The sequence below is a fragment of the Marmota marmota genome, unplaced genomic scaffold, assembly GCF_001458135.2.
Source record: "Marmota marmota marmota unplaced genomic scaffold, marMar, whole genome shotgun sequence".
In the NCBI taxonomy this organism is placed as follows: domain Eukaryota; kingdom Metazoa; phylum Chordata; class Mammalia; order Rodentia; family Sciuridae; genus Marmota; species Marmota marmota.
Window position 1 is genome coordinate 16823653 of NW_026000048.1, and position 22365 is coordinate 16846017.

At 42.9% G+C, this 22365-nt stretch overlaps 1 protein-coding gene across 18 annotated transcripts in view; it reads right to left on the reverse strand.

The window, feature by feature from the left end:
* Positions 1 to 9447: 9447 nt before the first annotated feature.
* The window catches only part of Mllt10 (MLLT10 histone lysine methyltransferase DOT1L cofactor), a 193185-nt gene continuing 180267 nt past the window's right edge, over positions 9448 to 22365 (reverse strand). For 16 of the 18 annotated variants that reach the window (XM_048812728.1, XM_048812723.1, XM_048812719.1 and 13 more), the window contains 6 exons: positions 21651 to 21839; positions 20917 to 21005; positions 20421 to 20782; positions 19201 to 19297; positions 12909 to 13109; positions 9448 to 11164 (listed from right to left, as the gene is read on the reverse strand). In XM_048812728.1, the coding sequence (XP_048668685.1) occupies positions 11120 to 11164; positions 12909 to 13109; positions 19201 to 19297; positions 20421 to 20782; positions 20917 to 21005; positions 21651 to 21839 (983 nt within the window). In that variant the 3' untranslated portion in view covers positions 9448 to 11119. Of the gene's footprint in view, positions 11165 to 12149; positions 12277 to 12908; positions 13110 to 19200; positions 19298 to 20420; positions 20783 to 20916; positions 21006 to 21650; positions 21840 to 22365 lie in introns of those variants that run through there. The other 2 variants (XR_007351102.1, XM_048812730.1) reach the window with 2 other exon arrangements.

Below are 22365 nucleotides of genomic sequence, written 5' to 3' on the forward strand. Positions count from 1 at the left end.
GGCTAGCTAAGAATAACAGGAGGTTCTCTTAATTAGTTATGTGTATCTAGGAGGTAAAAAGTATCTAAATGAGCAAAGGACATTGGACATAGGGTGGTAAAGTCAGAAGTGTGGGCTGCTTAGTAGAAATGTGGCCCCAACTAATAGAATTGCCAAGGAACATGCAGAAAAGTATTAGGAACTGATGGAACTGTGTCCTGTTTTTTCAAGACCTGAGTTAAAGTCACCGTTTTGTACCGTCAGCCTCAGTGGAGGCTGGTCTCATTGTTCACTTTTGAGCTGGCACTGTCTTCTGAGTCTCCCTTTTGAAATCTGTCACCATCTGCTCAGTGCTGGACAGAGTGTGGTCACTGCAGCCTGAGCTTGGAAAACACAAAGATGACCAGGGCACATTCCAGAGAAATGACTTGATAAGATGCCTATAAAGGTGTCACTCTTCCCTAAGGATTAAAATGAGGCTACAGCTTTCTGAAGGAAACATTGGGGGACAGAGGTCACCACTGCACTGAGTGAGTGTTCACAAAAGGACATGGAGCCAGGTAAGCCAACCCTGAGCCCCTCCCCAAAAGCAGATGACAAGAGGCCTCTGGTGTCAGCTGACCTGGGCGCCACACAGCTCTGAGTGGAAGTTGTGGGGAACTCACTTCAGAGGCCGAGTTGCCTAGTCCCCAAAAGAGCAGGTGACCAGCTCTGTTTTGCTTTTCACTGGACACCGGAGTTATGGGGAAGCTTCCTTCAGCCTCAGTGTCCTGGGGAAGGGAGGCTGTGTCTACCTGGCCAGGAGGGGAGAGGGACAGGACCTTCGCACTCAGTAGTGCTCACCTGCCCTCTTCCCAGCAACAAACCAGGACCATGAGTCCTGGGGAGGGCTCCAGGTGGTGCATTCACAGGGTCACACACACCCCTCTCCCTTATCTAGGGCAGCTCCAGAGAATAAAACTAGTACACGGGGAGGAACAGAGGAGAGAATGTCCTGGCTGTGTTCCAGGCCTGGGTCCTTCTGGTCCAACCTCAGACCTATCTGCCATGCAGCCTGTGACATCCTGTGACCACCCTGCCATTAGATCACCCTTTTTATTTAAAGCATCTTAAACTGGATTTCTGTTATACACACACACACACACACACTCCACCCTGGAATCCCCAAACTTGTCACCTTTTCTCAACTCCTTGGGAATCTAAGGCATGGTCTCTTCAGAGGCCTGTCTCTGACTTCTGGGTGAGTAGCATTCTCCATGGCTCCCCCTCTTCTGGGGACTGCAGGAGTTGAGGGGTTTGAAGGAGGACCAGTGGGGAGACATGCATGGGTTCCTGACTCTCAGAGGCCAGTGAGAGGACAACACACACAAGGCTATGGTCTAGTGAAGCCACCTCCAAAAGGGACCTAAAACTACACAGCCTGGGGACCAAAGCTTAGGCACCAGCTGTGCTCATTGACAGCCCTGACTGCCCAGCCCAGACAGCATGCTGGGGCCTCCCCACATCTTTCCACCTCTGTCCTCCCTTCAGAAGCATCCAGGTTCCCTGCACTCCCCAGCTGCCTGTGCAAGTGGCCTTTGCCTGCTTTTTTGTTCTGCCTCAGCAAGGACATCAGGCAAGCACTCTGCCACTGATCTACACCCCCTGCGCTTTTTTCTTTTAAGAAGGGAAGAGATGGCGAGCACTGCCATGTGAATGTCTGTCTGTCTTGCCCTGCCTGACTACACAGGAAGGTGGAAGGTCCCAGGTTGGGAGGCGGGGATTCCAGTTTTGCAGCACCCTCCAGGGACCTGCAGCTTCTTTGGAGTATGGTCTTCAGAGTCTATAGGACATTCTTGGTTATATTCTCAACAAGGCCATTACTAAGTCTTTGGGGGTGAATTTGATACTTGCAAACAGCCAAAGATCCTGGAGGACAGTCACTGTGCTGCATGGAACAGCACTTTGGGCAGCGTCCCCAGAATAAGGCACCATCTCTCCAGGCCTGAGCCTCAGAGGCGCCGTGTGTCTTGTTCCCTTGCTGTCCTGCTGTGTGTGGCATGTGTGCAGTCAGACCCCACTGGAGGTTGGGAGGTGGGGGTACTGGCTCCCTAGTGTCTACTGAGCTATGTGATGTCAAGATTGTCATCTTAATTCTTAAACAGAGAATAATGGTAGTTGCTCTGGTTGTTGGGTGATAATTGTGAAATCTTGAACACACTACCCAGCTGGTCAAAAGCAATAGGTATTAGGTTTCTTTCTGACTGTCCAAGCCTCCATTACTATCATCTCTGTGTGATTGTGGACACCGTCAGCAGAGCTGATGGGCCAGCATCAGGTTCCCTCCGTTCTCATTCCTAGCCTCCAGGCCCAGTGCCCATCTTGGGTCCCTATGTGGACTCACCAGCTCTGCAGAATCTTCCTGTGTCTTCAATTGTCATTCTCAGGGAGAGGGCCTAATCATCCACCAGGCGCCCTATTGGTCTCACCCAAAAAGGCCAACGCCTGTGCTGTAATGATTATTCTAAGGCAGCCAGGAGGCCAAGGTGGACCAAGAAGAACCCGAGGCTGCACCTCAGTTCAGACCTCAGCTGGGCGACTGATGACCTGGGGCCTGGACAAGTTAGTTTAGCCTCTCTCTGAAGTTTGTTTTTGGTAAGGAAAATGCAAGTGCTAATGTCTGATGGCCACCTTGAGCCCAGTGAGGAAGGTGTTGGGACCAAGTTGTGCCAGACGGTTGGATTAAGGTTTGGAAAAGGCGTGTGGTTCCTAGGGAGAAGGGGGCTTGGCACCTGAGGAGGTGGGCAAGGCCTGAGCCATGGGATCCATCCCATCCAGAGTCTCCACTCGGACCCAGCCGGGCTGAGAGCAGCAGATGGCAGATGTCTGTTTCTGTTGAGTTGTTTGGACAAAGCACTGGGCAGGCCCTGGGCACTGGCTTCCTCCCTCTATGGATACCGTGCCTGCTGGCCAGGCATCTGCTCCTGCCCAGCTCTGAACAGCCAGGCCAGTGGCTCTGCGAGGGAGCCCTGCCCTGGGATCTCTGCCTTCATCTTCTCGAGTCTTATGCTTTAATGATTTAAATGTACTTTCCCTATTAAGGGCCCAAGTCTTAGCACTACCGTTTCTTTAAAACCCTGAGAGCACCAATTCTTAAAACCCACTCATCTCATCTCATTTGTCCTCATAAGACCCAGCTGGGCCAATAAGCTCTTGGCTGCCCGGCAGGGCTGACAGCCACTCTCTGTGCGGTCAGGCTGAGCTGGGTTTCTCTCCCAGCTGTGTCTTAGAATGCTCTGTCAGGGGACAGGGTGAGGAGTGGGCATCAGGGAAGCAAATTGCTTAGATTTTCAGCAGTTCATCCGATTCTTCTGTGAAATTTGCCTCAGGAACAATGCAGACCTCCTGCGCGCCTCTCTCTCCTTGATGGCTCCACGTGGGCCTGGGGCCTGGTGGCCCTCTGCCCCGCTAGGGCGCTTTCAACTAGAAGCCAGCGGCCAACAGCTTTACTCTTGTACTGGTGTTTGCAAACTCCCGTCGCCATTTGAAAATCAAATCTTAAAACTTTCCACTGGAAAAGTTTATGGATGCCTTATGAAGTGCCTCTTGCTGGCTGGACTTTGCCTTGACATGTGCCACCCCACTCCCAAGACCCCTCCAATATAGAAAGCTGAGGAACTGTAAACAGCAGGCATCTATCCCTGCTCAAGTCGTCAAGGTATTTGCTGTAGTTATCTGTTTTAGCAGACAGGCTTTTTCCTGAAATTAAAATGGTGACATGTAAACAGTGATGTTCTGTATACACAGGGAGTCTATGTGTCCCACACTGCCCAAGACAGCCCCAGTTTAGACCCAGCTAGGGCCATTCGGTTACCTGGCCACCCTGGTAATGGGGTATTGCTAACAGATGACCACTCCCAGACGCCTGCAGATCCTGGAGGGACCCCCCCCCCCCAGAGGAAGAATGGCAGAGAGATTTCAGTGTATTTTGATTTAGGAAGCCCAGGAGGGGCGGTGGTGTGCCAAGCTGACCCCCAGACCCCCACAGGCCCTCACTGCCACCACACCACCCAGGTGGTCTCAGGCCTTTTAAGACCAGGGCTTGCCCCTAGTGGACAAGGTGAGGCAAGGCTTCGGATGAGAACGACGTGACTGCGGTGACTTCACCTGTCGAGGTTGGGAAGATGGCTATTTCATCCTAAATTTTAAGGCCCTGTCATCATCCGAGTTAAGGTCCTAAGCAAAGCCAACTTCATTAGCATGTGTGACTTCCCTTCTGAGTCTGCAGACACAGGTGCTATGTCAGGTCGGGGTCAGCTTGGGTGTTGGCTTCGCAGACCAAACCCAAGGTTGTCAGATGAGTGGCCTCTGAACTGTGTTGGCCCTTCAGGGTGCCCGCAGCCTCCCTGGGCCATTTGCAAGGATTGGGGAGGCTCACCAAAGTCCTCTGCGGGTTGTAACAGTGGTTGGCCGTGTCAGGGGGCTGAGGTCTAGGCAGGAACTGGTCTTTCTAGTCATAGAGGCTGTCAGCAGTGCCTGTCCTCCCTGCCAGATGGCTCTGCCCTTGCGGAAGCCCACCCACTGTCCTGCTGTCGCCCGTCTCCTGTGTGGGTGACCTGTTGGCTGCAACCTTGGACTCTATTCACTTGGGAGCTAAATGAATATGCCAGAAAACCAAGCAGCTGGTTGTTCCTCTGTGGCCAGTAAAGGAAGAATGACTGCCCAGGATAGACAGGGACCACTGGCACCAGAGGACAGACGCATGTCAGTGAAGGGGTGCTGGGCGCTGCCCTGTGGAAAGCCCAGGGGGCTAGCGACGTGAGGAGGGGGCACGCTCTTCCCTCCTGCCCTGCCTGGGACACAGCCAAGAGCTGGCACCTGGGCCAGAGGAACACACCAGCTGCTCAGGCTGAAGCCAAGGAACACAGGCTTCCTGAAAACCCCTCACAGCAGTCAAGTTACCTTCTCCTGTCCTCCTTTGTGTCACATGCAGGAACTGCCCCAGGAACCTAATCCTCAGTCAGTCATAAAGGAAAATGAACAGCCTCCCATATTTCCTCATTACTCAAAAAGAAATACTGTGTAAAACAGAAGATAAATTAATCACTTAAACCAAATCCTCTTGGCTACAGAGTGTTCCAGGAGGAAGATGTCGCCATGGTAAACAGTGGTGTCTGCGTGGACTTGACCTCACCGTTCCCCTGTTGAAGAACTTACTGACAAAATCCCACTGGAAACTTCCCCTTTGGCCACACCTAGACCTGCCCTGTATATTAGAACTGGAATCAGGGATGGATTCTGGGAAGAGCACCTGCCTGGCATGCATGGGGCCCTGGGTACCCACCAGCCCTGCAGGAAACAACCCCTGGAATTTAAAAATCGAGTGTGGACATTTGGGGCAGGAGAGGAAAGAGCCTGGCCTGGGTGGCTGAGTGAGCCAGGGAGCAGTCAGCCCACTGAAACTGACTCACTCCAACCCCAAGCCTGGACGCTCCAAACCCTCCGCCTGCTCTGCCACCCACCTTCTTGCTGCCAAGGAATCCGCTTTGTTTCTGGCCCACCTTCGCAGGAGCCAAGCCCGCGAGAGGGCTGGGCTGCGCCCGTCTGCCCACGTCATGTCCCGGGCACTGCTTGGCTGCTCCCATGGTGCTGGCATTCAGTGACTGGTCCACAGGTACGTTCCCTGCACCAGGAGGGCCAGAACACGAGCCCGTCTCTGACCTCCTATCTTGGACTGCGGGAATGCACAGCGTTAGAGAAACAACCTTGACACCAGGACTCTGGGGACAGAGCCAGAAGAGATGGTGGGGCCCAGCCACAGCCACTGTTCTTAAAGCTGGGGTATGTGGAGGCTTTCCAGAGCCAACTGATGCCCTTTCCTCCTTGCCAGGAGGGCCGGAAGGCTGGTAGTGGGGTAGCCTGGCAGAGCCATTTGAGGGCATCTTGTTATGCCTTACCCCCAGGGGCAGCCCAGGCCTTTGCTGTCTTTTTTCTGGTTTGGGGGATTGGACTTTGATTCCAAAAGTAAAAAAAAAAAAATGTAGGGAAGGGTTATAGAAAAGATTAGTGTTATGGAGATTAAACGCAGGTCATCCATCAAAATGAAGAAACTCTCAGGCATTCAAGAGGTTGCAGAGCAAGTAAGGGTTGCAGGGCAAGAAAGGGCCCTGGTTTATGAGGTCCCTACTCCTGCTTCTCTTCACTTGGACCAAGGCAGGAAAGCTTCAGCCCAGCACAGTTTTCCTCATAGACCCACAATAAAACCCAAGAGCATGCATTTAAGTCTATGTTTATGGTGCCAAAGTTTCATAGTGGGATAAACCACGAAGGTGTCAACATCAGTTTGATTTCCAGTCCCACCGGGGTTTCTCCTGTGTTTGTTTTCTGCAGTGCTGGGGACTGACTGAACAAGGCCTTGGGCGTGCTAGGCAAGCACTCTCTGAGCTATAGCCGCAGCCGTCTCCTGTTTCTTCACTAGTTCCTCTCCAGTCCCTGTGCCATTGGGCCTTAACTGCACTCTGTGTGCTCTGTGGCCATGACAGGGTAGCAATGCTTGAGCACAGTGGTCCAGGTTTGCATAGCCCCCACCCCCGCCCCATTGGAAAGGGCAGGTGGAACCACACCTTGGCTAAAGCTCACAATTAATGCAGAATCAAGGACATCCCAGTTCTACCTGCAGCCACATCCAGGTTTTTGTTTCTCTTTACCACTGGCACCTGGGAGAGGCAGAGTGAGAACAGGATAACCCTAGTTCTGCTACAGGGAGGGTGGAACTGTGCTGGGAGCTAAAGCCACACATTTGGGTTGTACTCAAGATTGATCACATTGATTACAATGTGACTGCATTCTAGGCAATGCTGGATCTCTGAGCTACACCCCCAGCACTCACATTTTTAAAAGTGGTTATGATGCCAGGTGTGGTGCACACCTGGAATTCCAGCTATTCCAGAGGTTGAGGCAGGAGGATCGCCAAGTTTGAGGTGAGCCTGGGCAATTCAGCGAGACCTTGCTGCAAAATAAAAATGGGCTGGGGATGTTGCTCAGCAGCAGAGTGTCCCTGGGTTCAATCCCTACTACCACAAACACAAAAGTAACTGTGAGGACCTAACAGTGTTAAAGTGCCCTGCAGGTGCCTATGCAGTGTCTGCTCTACAGTCACAACTACAACGCCAGACCCCAAACAGCCGGAGAAATTTGAGTGGTTATAAAGGAGACGTCTGAGACCACAGGAAGGGTTGTGTCCCTCACCAAAGGAGGGAATCTGCTCCACAGGGAAGAGCTGCCAAACTCAAGCTGTTTGTGAACAAAGTCAGTCAAACGAAATCCACATTTCACAGGAATCTTACAGAACGGTACAGTTAGTCAAGAGGTGTGCAAAACACATTTCCTTTGTTGCAAATAACAGTTGGATTGAACTTTCAACAACATGAAAAATAATTTAAAAAACAACTTCCTGGGTTGGTGTATGTAGCTCAGTGGCAGATGCTCACACACACATGCAAAGCCCTGGGTTCTATCCCCAGCGCCATAACAATTTTTTAACAGATTTCTAAACGTGTATAAAAGTTCACAGCTATCTGATTCCGAAAGTTTACACAGATAACGTGGAAAATGAAACACTGACAACAAATAAAACAGATGCACAGTATTTGAGATTTCTATTCAAAAGTACGTGACCCACTTACAAAAGCAAAATTCCTTTTGCACCTTTCCCATAAAATTCCCAGGGACTATTCTGCCTGTCCACACAGTTTAGGGATCATTCCTTCCTTCCCTCCCCTGCTTGGTGATACAAAATTAAGAAAACAACATGGTGGCTTGTTTTTCTTGGCCTTTACTCTTTGTGCTTGATCTTGACCACAACCCAGCACATCCCCAGGCCCAATGCACAGGGGCGACTCAGGATCCAGCCAAGGCAAGCCCCTCAGGGCCGGCAACTCAGCAGCAGCTCTTCAGATGCTTCCTCAAGCACAAGGCTCACTTGAGAGCCAGCAAGGTAGCCAGGCTCACCCCCAGGGCCACAGGCCAGTGAGCACTGAAAGCACACAAGCCACACCAAGGAGCTACTAACAATAAGGACCAGAATAAAGGACGTGTTTGGTTTTTATTGGTGGTGCTAGGGATGGAACTCTGGGCTCACACATGCTCCCCAAGTGCTCTCCCACTGAGCTACATCCCCAGCAAGGATATTCTTTTAAGATTAAGTTAGAAACTGCACATCCAAGTAATATTTCATTTATTGTCAATTGTTTGGAGAGTTTGCAAATTAAAGAAATAAATAATGGATGAACCACTTGTCATTCTAGCAGACTAGAATCAAATAATTTTCATCTGTGTATTTAAAAACTCTCCAGGGCTGTGCACAGTGGCGCACATCTGTAATCCCAGAGACTTGGGAGGGTAAGGCAGGAGGACTGCAAGTTCAAAGCCAGCCTCAGCAATTTAGCGAGGCCCTGAACAACATAGCTAGGCCCAATCTCAAAATAAAAAATAAAAAGGGCTCAGTGGTTAACTGCCCCTGGGAAGGGTTCCTACCAAAGAGGAAGCAGCAGCAGGAAGGAGGAAAAACACACACACACACACACACACACAAAATCCCTCTCTCCAGGAACCTAGAACCAGTTTTTCTTATTCACTGAACCCTTAATTACCAGAAACAAGTCAGTATATTTTGGGGTTTTTTTTTAACTTATTTTTTAGTTTTAGGTGGACACAACATCTTCATTTTATCTTTTTATGTGGTGCTGAGGATCGAACCCAGTGCCTACCGCATGCCAGGCGAACACACTACCACTCAAGCCACATCCCCAGCCCCCAGATCAGTATATTTTGATTCACTTAAAACTGGGATAAAATCTGAGCATTTATGTTTTGAAAAATGCCATAGGCAATTCTGATGCTTCCAAGACCTAACCCAAGAACCATCAACTAAATTTGTATTTCTCTTTCAGAGAATGCCCCTAGTTATAGCTGACTATTTATTTATTTAAATTTTTTATTTTTTAGTTGTAGTTGGACACAACACCTTTATTTCACTTATTTATTTTTTTATATGGTGCTGAGGATCGAACCCAGGGTCTCGCACATGGGAGGCGAGCGTTCTACCGCTGAGCTACAACCCCAGCCCCATAGCTGACTATTTAAACCAGACAAATTTAATCTTTACCAAGTATGAATGCTACTTTACTAATGGGCTATAATGAATGATCTCATCTGGAAATGATTTTCCTTTTATCTCCACTGAGATGATTTCCCTCTTTAAGGCATTAAAGAGAATGAGTGCATTCTCCTCTCTCATGATTTTCTGGAGTCTCTGAGTATGTGGCTGCCTTGCTCTGCACACAGTTCTCACACTGTACAAAATCCACTCATGAAGAGTTTAGATAACTCTGAGGTGACATTCTACAGATACTCCCAATAAAAAGCCCACCCAGGCCTGCTGGAATGCACTACATGCTGTTGCCCCTACCAAACAAGAATGGCACAGGGTTATGAACATTATTAAATTTTATTAACAAAAACTTTGTACATTTTAATACATGTGGAATTTTACATCTAGGTAAAATAACAACACATTCAAAATTTACCATTTATACAAATCGTTACAGAATAACAACCAGTGGGTTAAATAAGTAAAATAAACCACACTGATTTTTTTAATTATCTACAAAAGGCTTGGCTTTCTTTAAAATTCCCCTGAACATATAAAAATAAATTAATTTTACTTTTCAATTAAATCTACCAATTAGAAATATTACAAATCAAAATATCAATGTTATCTTATGAATTTTTCACAATACAAAACAGATTCACAAAACCTTATTTACAGAAATGAGGTAAGAACTGTGCAATGTTTAACCAAGAGACATATTGCAGAATTAACATGTTCTTCCAGCTAAGTACACAGTGGAGGTCTAATTACAGCTGGGTCTTTTCCACTAATAATTCACACATTTAAGAACAGATCAATGATTATGTCCCCAATTGTTAATTTATTACTCTGCCGTACTGTCACGTCAAGAGCATGGCTACCTGAAGTGGAAAGGATATAATACAGGTTTCACCTGCTTTGGGAACTGTAGTGGTGTGTGAGAGTGTGAGTGTGAGTGTGAGTGTGTGTGTGTGTGTGGTCAGTAATGGGAAGCTATTTAAATAAAACAAACATATACTCTTATAAAATCCACTCATTTTCTTGTGACTCATTAGTGGATAAATACCCAGGTAATAGTTTTGCCTGAGCTATCTACAGTGGCATAGAAAGTTTTCAATAAAGGCAGAAGCATGGGGAAGGCTGCTGGTGAAAGTGCTGTTCTTCTACTCACAGGGCTGGCTGGCTGGAGACCTGCTGTCTAGAGCCGCTTCCACCCCGGGAGGTGCTAATAGGCACTTGTTTAAGGCCAGACCCTACCAGCAGTTTCCAGAGTAGCCTCTTTCTGAAAGAAGTCTTTTGCTTTGAATTGATCTAGTTTCCCCAGCAGCCTTAGAACTCAAGGTCTCTTTAAAAACATTAAGAAAAAGCATTCAGCAAATGAAAATTACCTTTAGCAGAAGTAGACATTACCATCCTAACTTGATTACCAAAACTGGCCAAATCTCATTAGAAAGGCAACTTTTTAAACAAAGTTTGCAGTAGATGACCTATATAACTGCAATATTTAATGAATAAAAACTACAGGAAAAGAAAGTTGACAGTTCTTTGAAATTTAAGATCTGACTTACAGAGAGCAAGCACAATGGAGCCCAAATAAGAGATCATATTTCATATCCCAACTTGTACAAGACCAAGTAGCTTGTATATGGAACAAATGTTTAGTTTTGCTATTTGTATCTCTAATTTATAACAAAACTAGTTGTGCACCAACTACATTAAACTTTTCATGGGTTGATAAACTCATTGCATGTAAATTATTTCATTGACAAAAGTTATTAAATTTTCTCTGAAAGTTCAAAAACTTTTGGGTGGGGGTAGGGATGTGGGAATTCCATTTCAGTGCAACAAAGCAACAAGAAAATTAATCAAAGCCTTACAAGAAGTCCTGTGGCAATCCTTGGTTGTGCGGTTTCTTGTTGCGTTTCTTCATAGCTGTAGCAAGGACTGCAACAGCAGCCAGATGAAGTGCCAGAGCAGCAGGATAAGCAACTTTTAGATGCTTCTCAAATGTCAACTTTTCTCTTGAGCTACAGGCCCAGTTTTATCACTAAGTCTCTGCAGTTAAAACAAACAAAAATATCAGATGCATTAGTTGAATAAATTTTGAACAACACTTGCGGTATTATCCTCTTTAACTGAAATCGTAACAGATAAAATGTGGTATACAGTTATGCCTTTTCTTCTGCAAGTTGGCATGGCTACTTTTCAGTATAATGTAAAGCCATGAATTTAATAGTAACTACTTTCAAAACAGTAAATTCAGTAGTATTCCAAAATAAAAGAGGCAGTGTGCCCACCTGTGGGATAGAACTCCCAAGGGAAGAATGCAGAATTCATCCACCCAAATCAACTTTATAATGAGTTTTTTTATGGGCTACGAAAGTCACAGGCTCTGGTCCCACATTTGCTATTTGTCCTTTGAACTTTAACCTCTTTGAATCTCCTTTTGCTGTTATAAACAAGTGCAGTCACTACCTGTTAAAGGGTGAAATCACATAATGCCATGTATCTGACAAGGATGCCTGCCACCTGGCAGGGAAGTGGTGAGTCTCACTTCCTAGCCCTGCTCACCCCTATTAGCTAATTGGTAGGTAATCTGTTTATTTTTATATTTATTACTGTGGTTCTCCTACCAAAAAATACATCTCATACTATATAACTCAGGAAACATTAGTTTGCAATTTATTCACTTTTTAACACAAAAAGAAAAACTAGTGAACAAAAGAGTAGAAAAAAGAGTACAAAAATTTCTAAATTAATACAGAATCACTGATATTTCCCATGTTAGCAAAACAGTGGAGAAGTAACAAGGTTTGTGATAACAGTATTCACAATCAGGAAGTTGGCAAAACAAGAAGACAAACAAAAACCATTAAAGAGTTAATGAAAAACAATTATCCTGTATTTTCAACCAGTTCTCATTACTAAATAAAAACTAAAGTTTCTGAAGACTAAAAACACAGTAGACAGAAATTTTCAAAAGTAATGGGAAATAGCAAACATTGTGACTTTTAACACTTTTATTTGCCAAGTCTCCCACCTCATTCTTCCCCTTCTTCCTTTTCCTGATGTCCAGTCTCCATTCTATATCCCAATATCCTTCATCTAACAGGGTTCTGCCCTCAACTGGACTTTAGGGGACACATTTATACTCCAGTAAAGTAGACCTGATTGAAGGGGAGAATTAATAGAAAGAAACAGCCTTAAATTGTGTGCCATTGTATGTACAGCATACTGTTCCTGCATCCATTGTTAATTTATCTTAACTTTTACGTTGAAAGGGTAAGATGCTATCACTTACATGTAATAAAATATTTAAATTCCATTAAAATGTGACTGTGATTTACTTTTTTAAAAATACGGAAGAATACTTTTATTACCTGTTCTAAAATTTATATATTAGTTATAATTCAATTTTAAAAAAATACTTTGTATCAAAATAGAAATAGTCCTAAAATATACAGACTGTTCTATATAATTAGCAAAATCAATAAGCAAAGTCACTAGGAAAACAGCTATTTTCGCTGGATTGGACTGTCCCATACAACTTGCTAACTAAAACATATTTTCATTTTGAAAATTATACAACAGATGCAAACCTATATGCAGATTAAAGTCAAGATACTCAAGAGGTATATAAATTGGATTAGATCCTTTGTGTTTATAATATCCAGCTGCTGAAATAATTGGTTTATCAGAGGAATAATATGTTTTTTTAAGAGACTAGAGAACAATCTTCTGTGATTAATCAATACAGTTCTTATTACTTCATCAGCTGTAACACAGAACACACACTTACTGTGACTTTCTGACTTGCATTGTCTCCATGGATGGTGAGGAAGGGGTTGGTGGTAGCCGAGTGAAGTGGGGGCGCCTGAGTACCTGCAAGAAGGTTGTTGATGGGTATCTGCGCAGGGCCAGGGATCTGCAGCTGCTGAAGTTCCGGTGGGTGGTGCTGCTGGTGCTGCATCAGCTGATACAGAAAGGCCTGGTGCTGTTCCTAAGGCCAAACCACGGGATAAAATAAGTTCCTAGTCACAGAAGTCAGCAGCGTCAGCCTTTTATATTTCTCTCTTTACTTTAACATTAGATATTTAAGTGATGTGTCACTTCACACTATTAAGGAAATCAAGAATCTGACTTAGAAAACAAGCTGCATTGAATAATCCCCATCTACTATAAAATGTCAATATCACCAGTGAACAGCTTATTTTCAAAACAGGGCAAATATAGAAGACCTCCATTCAAATTAGGTTGCCCATGATGATCAAGGAAAAGAGCAACTTAGATGAGTCACAGTTATCTCTGATTCAGAACGTATCATGTGGCTGGGCACAGTGATACACGCCTGTATTTCTAATGACTGAGGAGGCAGAGGCAGGAGGAGCTCAAGTTCAAGGCTAACCTCAGCAATTTTGTGCAAACCTGCCTCAAAATAAAAAATTAAAAGAAAGGACTGGGCGCTGGGGTTGTAGCTCAGTGGTAGAGCACTTGCCTAAGCATCTGTGAGGCACTGGGTTCAATCTTCAGCACCATATACAAAAATAAGCAAATAAAATAAAGGCATGCTGTCCATGAGGAGAGAGGAGAAGAGAGAAGAGGGAAAGAACAGAGGAGAGGAGAAGTGAGGGAGAGAAGAGGAGAGGAAGAGAAGATGAAGAGAAGGGAAGTAGGTCAGTGGTAAAGTGCACCTGGATTCAATCCCCAGTATCCCTCTCCCCCAGATACACACAAAGAAGAGGGGTGCATCATGTGAACCAAACCCTTCCCTTACCAGACTTAAAACAACTTTTAAAAGTTTCATGCCTCACAAAGGGTCTCTCTTAATGAAGTTATGAACTATTGCTTTATAGCAAACATACAGTCTACTCAACAGACATTTCCTGAGTATTTACTATGAAGCGGGCACTGTTTTTTAGGGAGACAGGGTCCCTGGCTGCCTACCCTGAGAGATCAGAGAGAGACAAATAAGACAAAAATGTTCCAATGTGATTACTGTATGTGAGAGAGCCTGCTGGGGTAGGGTGGTCCCTTTGCAATTTTAAATAGACTGGTTAAGGCAGATCTCATTGAGAAGTTAACATCTGGACAAAGAGATGAGTGGACATGGAGTAAGGAGGGGACCTCTAGGCAGGTGGATCAGCCAGTGCCAGTGGCCCACAGAGCAGCATATCCAGGACCAGCAAGGAGTTCAGTGAGGCTGGAGTAAGTACATAGGATGTGGGAGAAGAATGCAGGGCTCACAGTTCCACATCATGAAGACTCTCAAAATGGGAAGCCGGTGGAAGGTTTTGAGCAGAGTGACATAATCTGACTTTAGATTTCTTGATAGAGTCAATGTGGGGTGTATCACAGAAAGAACAGACTAGAGGGTTCTGGGTTTGAGCAACTAGAAGGATGCTCATCTGAGGTGGAGAAAACTGGGTGGAGCAGATTTGTGGAAGAAGATCAGCAATATGTTTAAAATATCTTTTAAGATTTGCAAGTTGAAGCAAGGCGCAGTGGCACATGCTATAATCCCAGCTGCTAAGGAGGCTGAGACAGAAGGATCTCAAGTTCAAAACCAGCCTCAGCAATGGCAAGGTGCTAAGCAACTTTTATTTAGAGACCCTGTAGGGGTCAGTGGTTCAGTAACCCTAAATTCAATTCCTAGCGCCTCCCCCAAAAGTAAAGGATTTGCAAGTGGAGATACTGAGTAAAGCAGTTGGATCCAGATATATGAAATTCCAAAGACAGGCCTGGGATGAAGATTACACAGTAAACATAATTTAGAGATGTGACTGGAGGCGCTCACTGAATTCTAGGGTACTGAAAGTGAGACGCTAAAGAGAAGAGGGGAACCCCAAGAAATCAGGCAAAAAAGGAAGAACTGGTTAGGTAGGAAGAAAAGCAAGATAATGAGGAATCATGGAAATCGTGGGAAGAACATGTTTCGAAGAGCAAGAAAAGTGATCAACTCTGTCCAATGCTATTGCCAGATCAGGTAAAACGAAGAATGAGGACTGATCATTAGGCTTCACAAAGTGAATGTCTCCTGGGAGGAGATAAGAAACAGTGCTGTCCTGGTTCGAGAAGTGGGTCAAGCAAGAGTTACTTTTAAATTGGAGTTGCATGTGCCTGTAACAAAAATTTTACCTACATAAAGTCTGCCCACAAAGGAACAAGCTTTACCTGTCAACTTGGCTAATGAAGAAAAAGAGAGCATTTAAACCCCTCTGTCTTTATGGTCTGAGCCAATAATTTGTGCTGAAATTTCATTAACCATGATTTAGAAATGAGAAGTCTAAACACGCTATTATTATTTAAAAACTTAACAGAAAGAGGCCCAAATAAACTGAGTTTTAGTATTTCCTACTAAGATAAGACAAGAGGTAAGAAAATAACATCACATTTTAGTATAAATGTGGATTTTGGTTTTTTTTCCCAAAGGGTTGGGGGGGTGGTTCTGAAGATTTAACAAAAAAGGCACTGTTATCATTGAGCTACATTTCCCAGGTGCTGCCCCCCTTTTAAATTTTGAGACAGGATCTCACTCAGTAGCTGAAGCTAGTTTTGAACTCACGATCCTCCTGTCTCAGTCTCCTGAGCCACTATGCCCAGCTTCAGTATAAACAATTTAGATGTAATCTATTTAAAACATTTTTTTTTAGTTGTAGATGGACAGACTACCTTTATTTTATTTATTTATTTAATTTTAGGTGGTGCTAAGGATCGAACCCACGAACTAGGCAAGCCTCGTGCATACTAGGCAAGTGCTCTACCACTGTGCCACAACCCCAGACCTTAGATATAAAAAAACTATTTTTACACAATGTAAAACAATGTCAGTTTTGATTCGGTCAAAACAAGTCTTTGCCATACATATTTTTACTAAAGCAAGAGAGTACATATTTTCTTTTTTAAATATTTTTTTAGATGTTGATGGATCTTTATTTTATTCATTTATTTATATGTGGTGCTGAGAATGGATCCCAGGGCCTCTTGCTAGGCAAGAGCTCTACCACTGAGCAACAACCCTAGTCCTAGAAGAGTACGTATTTTCAAAAGAAACTACAGACAAAGTCTGCATGGCTGGCACCCCATATTAATTAATTAATTAATGCATTCTCCAAATAGCACAACTAAATAAAGTGTGCTACAGAAATGGGGCTGGAGAAAAATCATACAGCTTGTCAGTTGGATCTGACTTTATAATGATGAACAGAGAGAGCCAGTACTGCCCTTGCACTTGAGCCTCACAGCTCCATGTATGACTTTGTCAAGTCTTTCATCCTTCTCCAAGATACATATTTCTCAGCTTTTTCTTTCCTCTATAAGATATACCCCTATCTATCTCATTCACTGGTCCAGAAACTTTACTTCTAGTTAAGAAAATCAGCAGCCAGGTGCAGTGGTGCACACCTGTAATCCCACCAACTCAAGGCTGAGATAGATGGATCATAAGCTTGAGGCCAGCCTGGGCAACTTAATGAGACCCTGTCTCAAAAATTAAAAGAAAATAAAAGGGTTGGGGGTGTAGCTCAGTGATACAGCACTCCAGGGATCAATCATCAGAATCACAAAAGCCCAGAAACATAATGGGCTGGGAGTGTAGCTCAGTGGTAAAGGGCCTGTTTGCATGTGTGTGAGGCCCTGGGTTTGATCCCCAGCACAACAGAGGAAAAAAAAAAAAAAAATCAGAAACATTAAAAGCATTAATTTCCTCAGCTTCTTATCATAAATGACTAATGGCAGCACTTTCTGCCCTGGCATTCCAGTGAGCTGCTTTATCTCCTCTTCCTTAACAACCCTGCTGCTCTGCTAGAACCCTTCCTCTCCTACACCAGGAAATTTCCTTTCAATATACACAACTGTAATATTCAAAATTAACAAAAACAGACCCTTATGCTATGTCTTTTTTTCTTTTGCTGCCTATTTTCTCTAATTTTTTCAGTTAAAAAAGTCTTTTGAGTGCTGGGTGCAGTGGTGGCTCATGCTTGTAAGCCCAGTAAGTTGGAGGCTGAGACAAGAGGATTGCAAGTTTGAGGCCAGATTCAGCAATTTAGCAAGATCCTAAGCAACTTAGTGAGATCTTGTTTCAAAATAAAAAATAAAAAGGACTGGAGATATGGCTCAGTGGTAAAGTGCCCCTGGATTCAATCTTCAGTACTATGTAAATAAATACCACATCATTATTGGGTTCAAAACCCTCTCATTGATTTTTAAAATAACCCTCAAAAAACTGGAGTTAGAGAAAACAAGATAGACAAAACTGGGGGCCCTGTGCGGTGGCTTATGCCTGTAATCCCAGTGGCTCAGGAGGCTGAGGCAGGAGTATCACTAGTTCAAAGCCAGCCTCAGCAACAGCAAGGCGCTAAGCAACTCAGTGAGACCCTGTCTCTGATAAGAGCCAAAACAGGGCTAGGGACATGGCTCAGTGGCAGTGGTGCCCCTGAGTTCAATCCCCAGTACCTAAAAAGATGACAAAACTAGGATAATTATTAAAGCCAAGTGACAGAACGATGGGTACGTGGGGTTTCAGTATACTCTACTCTCCACTTTATGTATATATGAACATTCCCAAAGTACAAAGGCCAGGCATGATGGCGGCACATGCTTGTAATCTTGGCTGCTTGGGAGGCAGAAGGCCTGCTATTTTGGTGTCAGCATGGGCAACTTATCAAGATCCTGTCTCGAAATAAATTTTAAAAAGGGCTAGGATCTGACTAGCATAGCACGTTCAAGGCCCCGGGTTCAATCTCCAGTAACCCGCTCCCTCAAACAAAATAAAACAAAACATACGACCAGTGTCTTTCTATTATACTTCAAACAAAATATGAACTTCCTGCCACAGCCAAACAAGGCAACATGTGATTTCTAGACAGTACCTCCCTTACCTCTCAACTGTTCTCTTGCGGCCTGCCTTCTAGTCTTCCAGAACCTAACACATGCCAGGTCTTTACAACTGCTTCTGCCTTGAACATACCTTCTCTTTCCCCAAAGTAAAAAAGGCATTCTCTTCAACTTTTATGCAGGTCTTTGCTCAAAAATCATTAACACCCCCTCCCCATAGAAGCTGCAGCATCCTATCTAAAAAGGTCCTTAGTGGGGCCAGAGTTGTAGCTTGCCTAGCATGAGTGAGGCCCTACATAAGTAAATAAAATAACAAGGCCCCATCTCATTATTCTCTATCCCCTCATTCTGCTTTTTTCTTCTCAGTATTTATCACTATGAAAAAGCACATATTTACTGTCTCTCTCCCTTATCAAAATGAAGCTCCATGAAAACAGACTTTTAAAATTTTTTTTAAATTTAAAAAAAAATTTTTTTTAATTCTTTTTAAAATTTCTTTATTTTCAGGGGCTGGGGTTGTGGCTCAGCAGTAGAGTGTTCACCTAGCATGTGCAAGGCTCTGGGTTCGGTCCTCAGCACCATATAAAAATAAATAAATAAAATAAAGGTATTGTGTTCAACTACAACTAAAAAAAATATATTAAAAAATTGTTCTTTTCAGATATACATGACTACAGGGTGCATTTTGACATATTATACATACATGGAGTGTAACACTTCCCATTATTTTAGTTGTACATGATGTGGAGTTATGCTGGTCATGTATTCATATGTGAACATAGGAAAGTTATGCCCGATTCATTCTGCTATCTTTCTTATTCCCATGTCTTAATGCACCATTATATCACAACAGCCTATAACAGTGACTATTAGGGACTGAACCCAGAGGGGCCTTGCCACTCAGCTACATCCCCAGCCCTTTTTAATCTTAATTTTAAAGTTTTGAGATAGGATCTCACTAAGATGCTGACTTTGCCCTTGAACCTGTGATCCTCCTGCCTCAGCTTTCTGAGTTGCTGGGTGTGTGCCACTGAGCCTGGCCTATGATACATGTTCTAATATTTGTAGATTAATGGCTGAATGTAATATCACCCCAGGTACACCAATTATACCAAATGGTGGGCAAATTTTTTGGATTATGCTTTCGAGAATGTTATTTCACAAGAGAATAATCAATACCTACCTTAAATTATTGTAACTCCTATTACAGTTTAGAACACTTGCTCTAATAAAAATCAAATGTTATCAAAAGAACTTACTGGTGTGAGCTGTTGAGAATTTAACAACTGCTGAAATTGCTGTTGATGAATTAGTATTTGTCTTTGCTGGTCAGAAAGTAATCCTAGTCCTGAGGCACTGAAAAATGATTAAAATTCTTACTTGCTACACACTTCTAAAGTCTTTTTTAAAATGTAAAATGAAAGATAACTTATTAAGTATTTGATTAACCATAACATTTTTTAAAAAATAATTATGTACAAATTATTTCTTCTCTTTCTATATACAGCTAAACAAGAATTCACATTGCCAAGAAGTGTTTGTTTCTATTTTTATTATAAACCAAACAGGCACAAATTTGTTTTATGGAACAGAAATTTACATGTGTTTATATAACAAAGCACATGTAACATCTTTGATTATTCAAATATAGCTTAACCCACACTAAGTAATACATACTTAAAACAAAGACAGAATCTGTCATTATTTAAACCTAGCCTTTTGAGGGGGGGCAGTGCTGGAGATCAAATTGTACATGCTAGGCAAGCACTCTACCACTGAGCCACATCCCCAGACCTTAATATATCCTTTTTTTTTTTAATGGTCCCAGTGGCCAATAAAATTAAGCATCAGTTGGGGGAAAAGGAGGGGGGAATTAAAAAAAAAGCCAAAAGAAATAGCTTACTAGTATCCACTGCAAATCATTCAAAATTACTCTCTCAAAATATGTTTAATAAAAACATGGCTTTATTACCCTTATTTTGAACAAATATTCAAGTGAAACTCTAATACAATGGAAATAGTGAAACTTGCTTCCTGGAAATGCAAGATAAATATTTGCCCTTAATCTTATATTAAAATATTTTATTTTGTCAAATTCAACACTTTGAATAGAAAGTTAAGAAACCAGTATCAGTAGTGATAACCACTATACTATTACTCTTCTTCAGAGCTTATGATACGCATGAATACAATATACAGGGGAATGAGGAAAATTATCATTTAAAAACAGACATCACAGATCAAAACTGAAATTTTCAACACAGACAATACTTTGTTATGGACACTGATTTAATTTTAATTGGAATTACATAAGTTTCAAAAAGAAATATATTCTACATATTATATACTTAGTTTTAAATTTCTGGTAGACTGACTGACAGTACATCTACAAGAAACACATTACAAGTCCCAACCTAAAGCATGGATAACACTAGTACTATCTTGTACTAAAAACCCAAAAAATATTTAAGTTTCTTACCTGTTAGTCAGTGTAGCTGGCATGGGATGTGTTGCATTAGGTGGTACAGTTGTGTGGGTCAGGGGGGTAGGGTTCTGGGATATTGTCACAGGGGTCTGAATGACCCCATTTAAAGCTCCTACGATGCCATTAATTGCCAGTTGGCTCCCTGGCAAAGCGCCAATTATTCCACCCACTGCAGACACAGCAGGAATGGTGGATGTCACAGTCTGCATCCCACTAGCTAGTGCCCCTACTGTCACACCATTGACCTGCTGAACTCCACTAACTCCTGAGCCTTGTTGAGCTGGACTCTGCCCAGCAGGAGGAGGAGTAGAAAGAGCCGATGAACTGCTGGTGCTTTGTCCACTGGAGGTTAAGTCCTAATGGAAGAAAAATAAAAATTAAGTTGTAAAGAGCACAGTAAAGCTGTTTAAAATAATTTTAAGCCATTTAATGTTATAGACTACTGCTTATAAGTAAAACATACAAATTATTATAACCACACAAAAATTACCTGATTTAATACAGGAAGAGAATTATCAGGTAAAAAGCTGTTTCCTATATGAGGACTCTTACTGCTGTTCAAGGAATCAGTAGTAGGAGCTAGAATAATAAAAGACAAAACAAAACAAAACATTTATTTACCCTGCTAAATCATACTATGTGTAAGACTATAGGTTTATGTAAAAGCTTATGCTGAAGTCCATACTAATAATACTTGAATATTATTAAATCTTACTATTTCTAAAATCAGTTTGAATGAAAAATCAAAAAACCAAAACTGTATCTCTATTGAACACCATAGCTTTAAATCACTAATGAGATCATTACACATTTAAACAAATATCATCAAACTATGTATTGAGAAGTCAAAGTAGCCAGTCATCAGAGATGGTGGCACATGCCTATAATCCAAGAAACTCAGGCAGCTGAGGCAGAAGGATCACAAGTTCAAGGCCAACCTCAGTAAGACCTATCTCAAAATAAATAAAAAGGCCTACGGGTGTAAGCTCAGTGGTTGAATGCCCCAGGGTTCAATTTTCAGTATTGGGGAGGGGAAAAAAAATAGGGAGAGCAAATCAAGTCAATCACTTAATAGGATTCTCTATGCCCTTCAAAAATATCCCATCATTCCTTCTCTACATCTTCATATGAACTAGTGAGCAATTATCACCTATTTATTATACAACTGACATTAGAAGTCTATCCCATTTTCCTCATATACAAAATAAATGTTTTCATACTCACCAGTCTGTGCTGAAAACGCATGTATCTGATGAGATGGACTAGGATTTGTTGTTATTGTCGGAAAAGGCACTGAAAGTTGTGCGTTCAATAACTGAAGACGTTCCTTTTTGGCAGTTAAGTTTTTAATCTGTTCCTCTAATCTTCGATTTTCAACTTGAAGTTGATGTAATGACTTCAGCATTCCTAAAACTAGCAAACATTTGGATGGTTTTTAATGGAGACACGTTCATACCCAGGAATAAGTCTTTTACGGACACAGTGTCGATAACTTTAAAATAAGTTAAAAATATAAAAGTCCTGTACAATATTTCTAAACAAGGCTTAATTTTAAGTTTATACAGATAATAAATGTCATTTTTATCTGTATGTACATAAGGAGATTGTTCCTAGATGTGCCATCTAGAAACACTGTTGCCACATACCAAAAACTCCTTGGGTTCAGGTTATTTCCGGTCTCAAAGAAAAAAATGATAAGTGTATTTTCCTCAAAATAAAAAGCTTAATTAAAACTTCAAAGTGCCTGCCATAACATTTCATTGAAGTCCTATTCACAATAGGAACCTTTTACTCCTTGCTCAATTTAAGCTAAGCATGCTAGGCTGGGGGCAATAACTCAGTGTTAGAATCCTTGCTTAGCTACACAAGGCCCTAGGTTCAATTCCCAGCATGGAGGAGGGTGTGTGGCAGAGGGAGGTGGGGGTACGGGGGCGGGGAG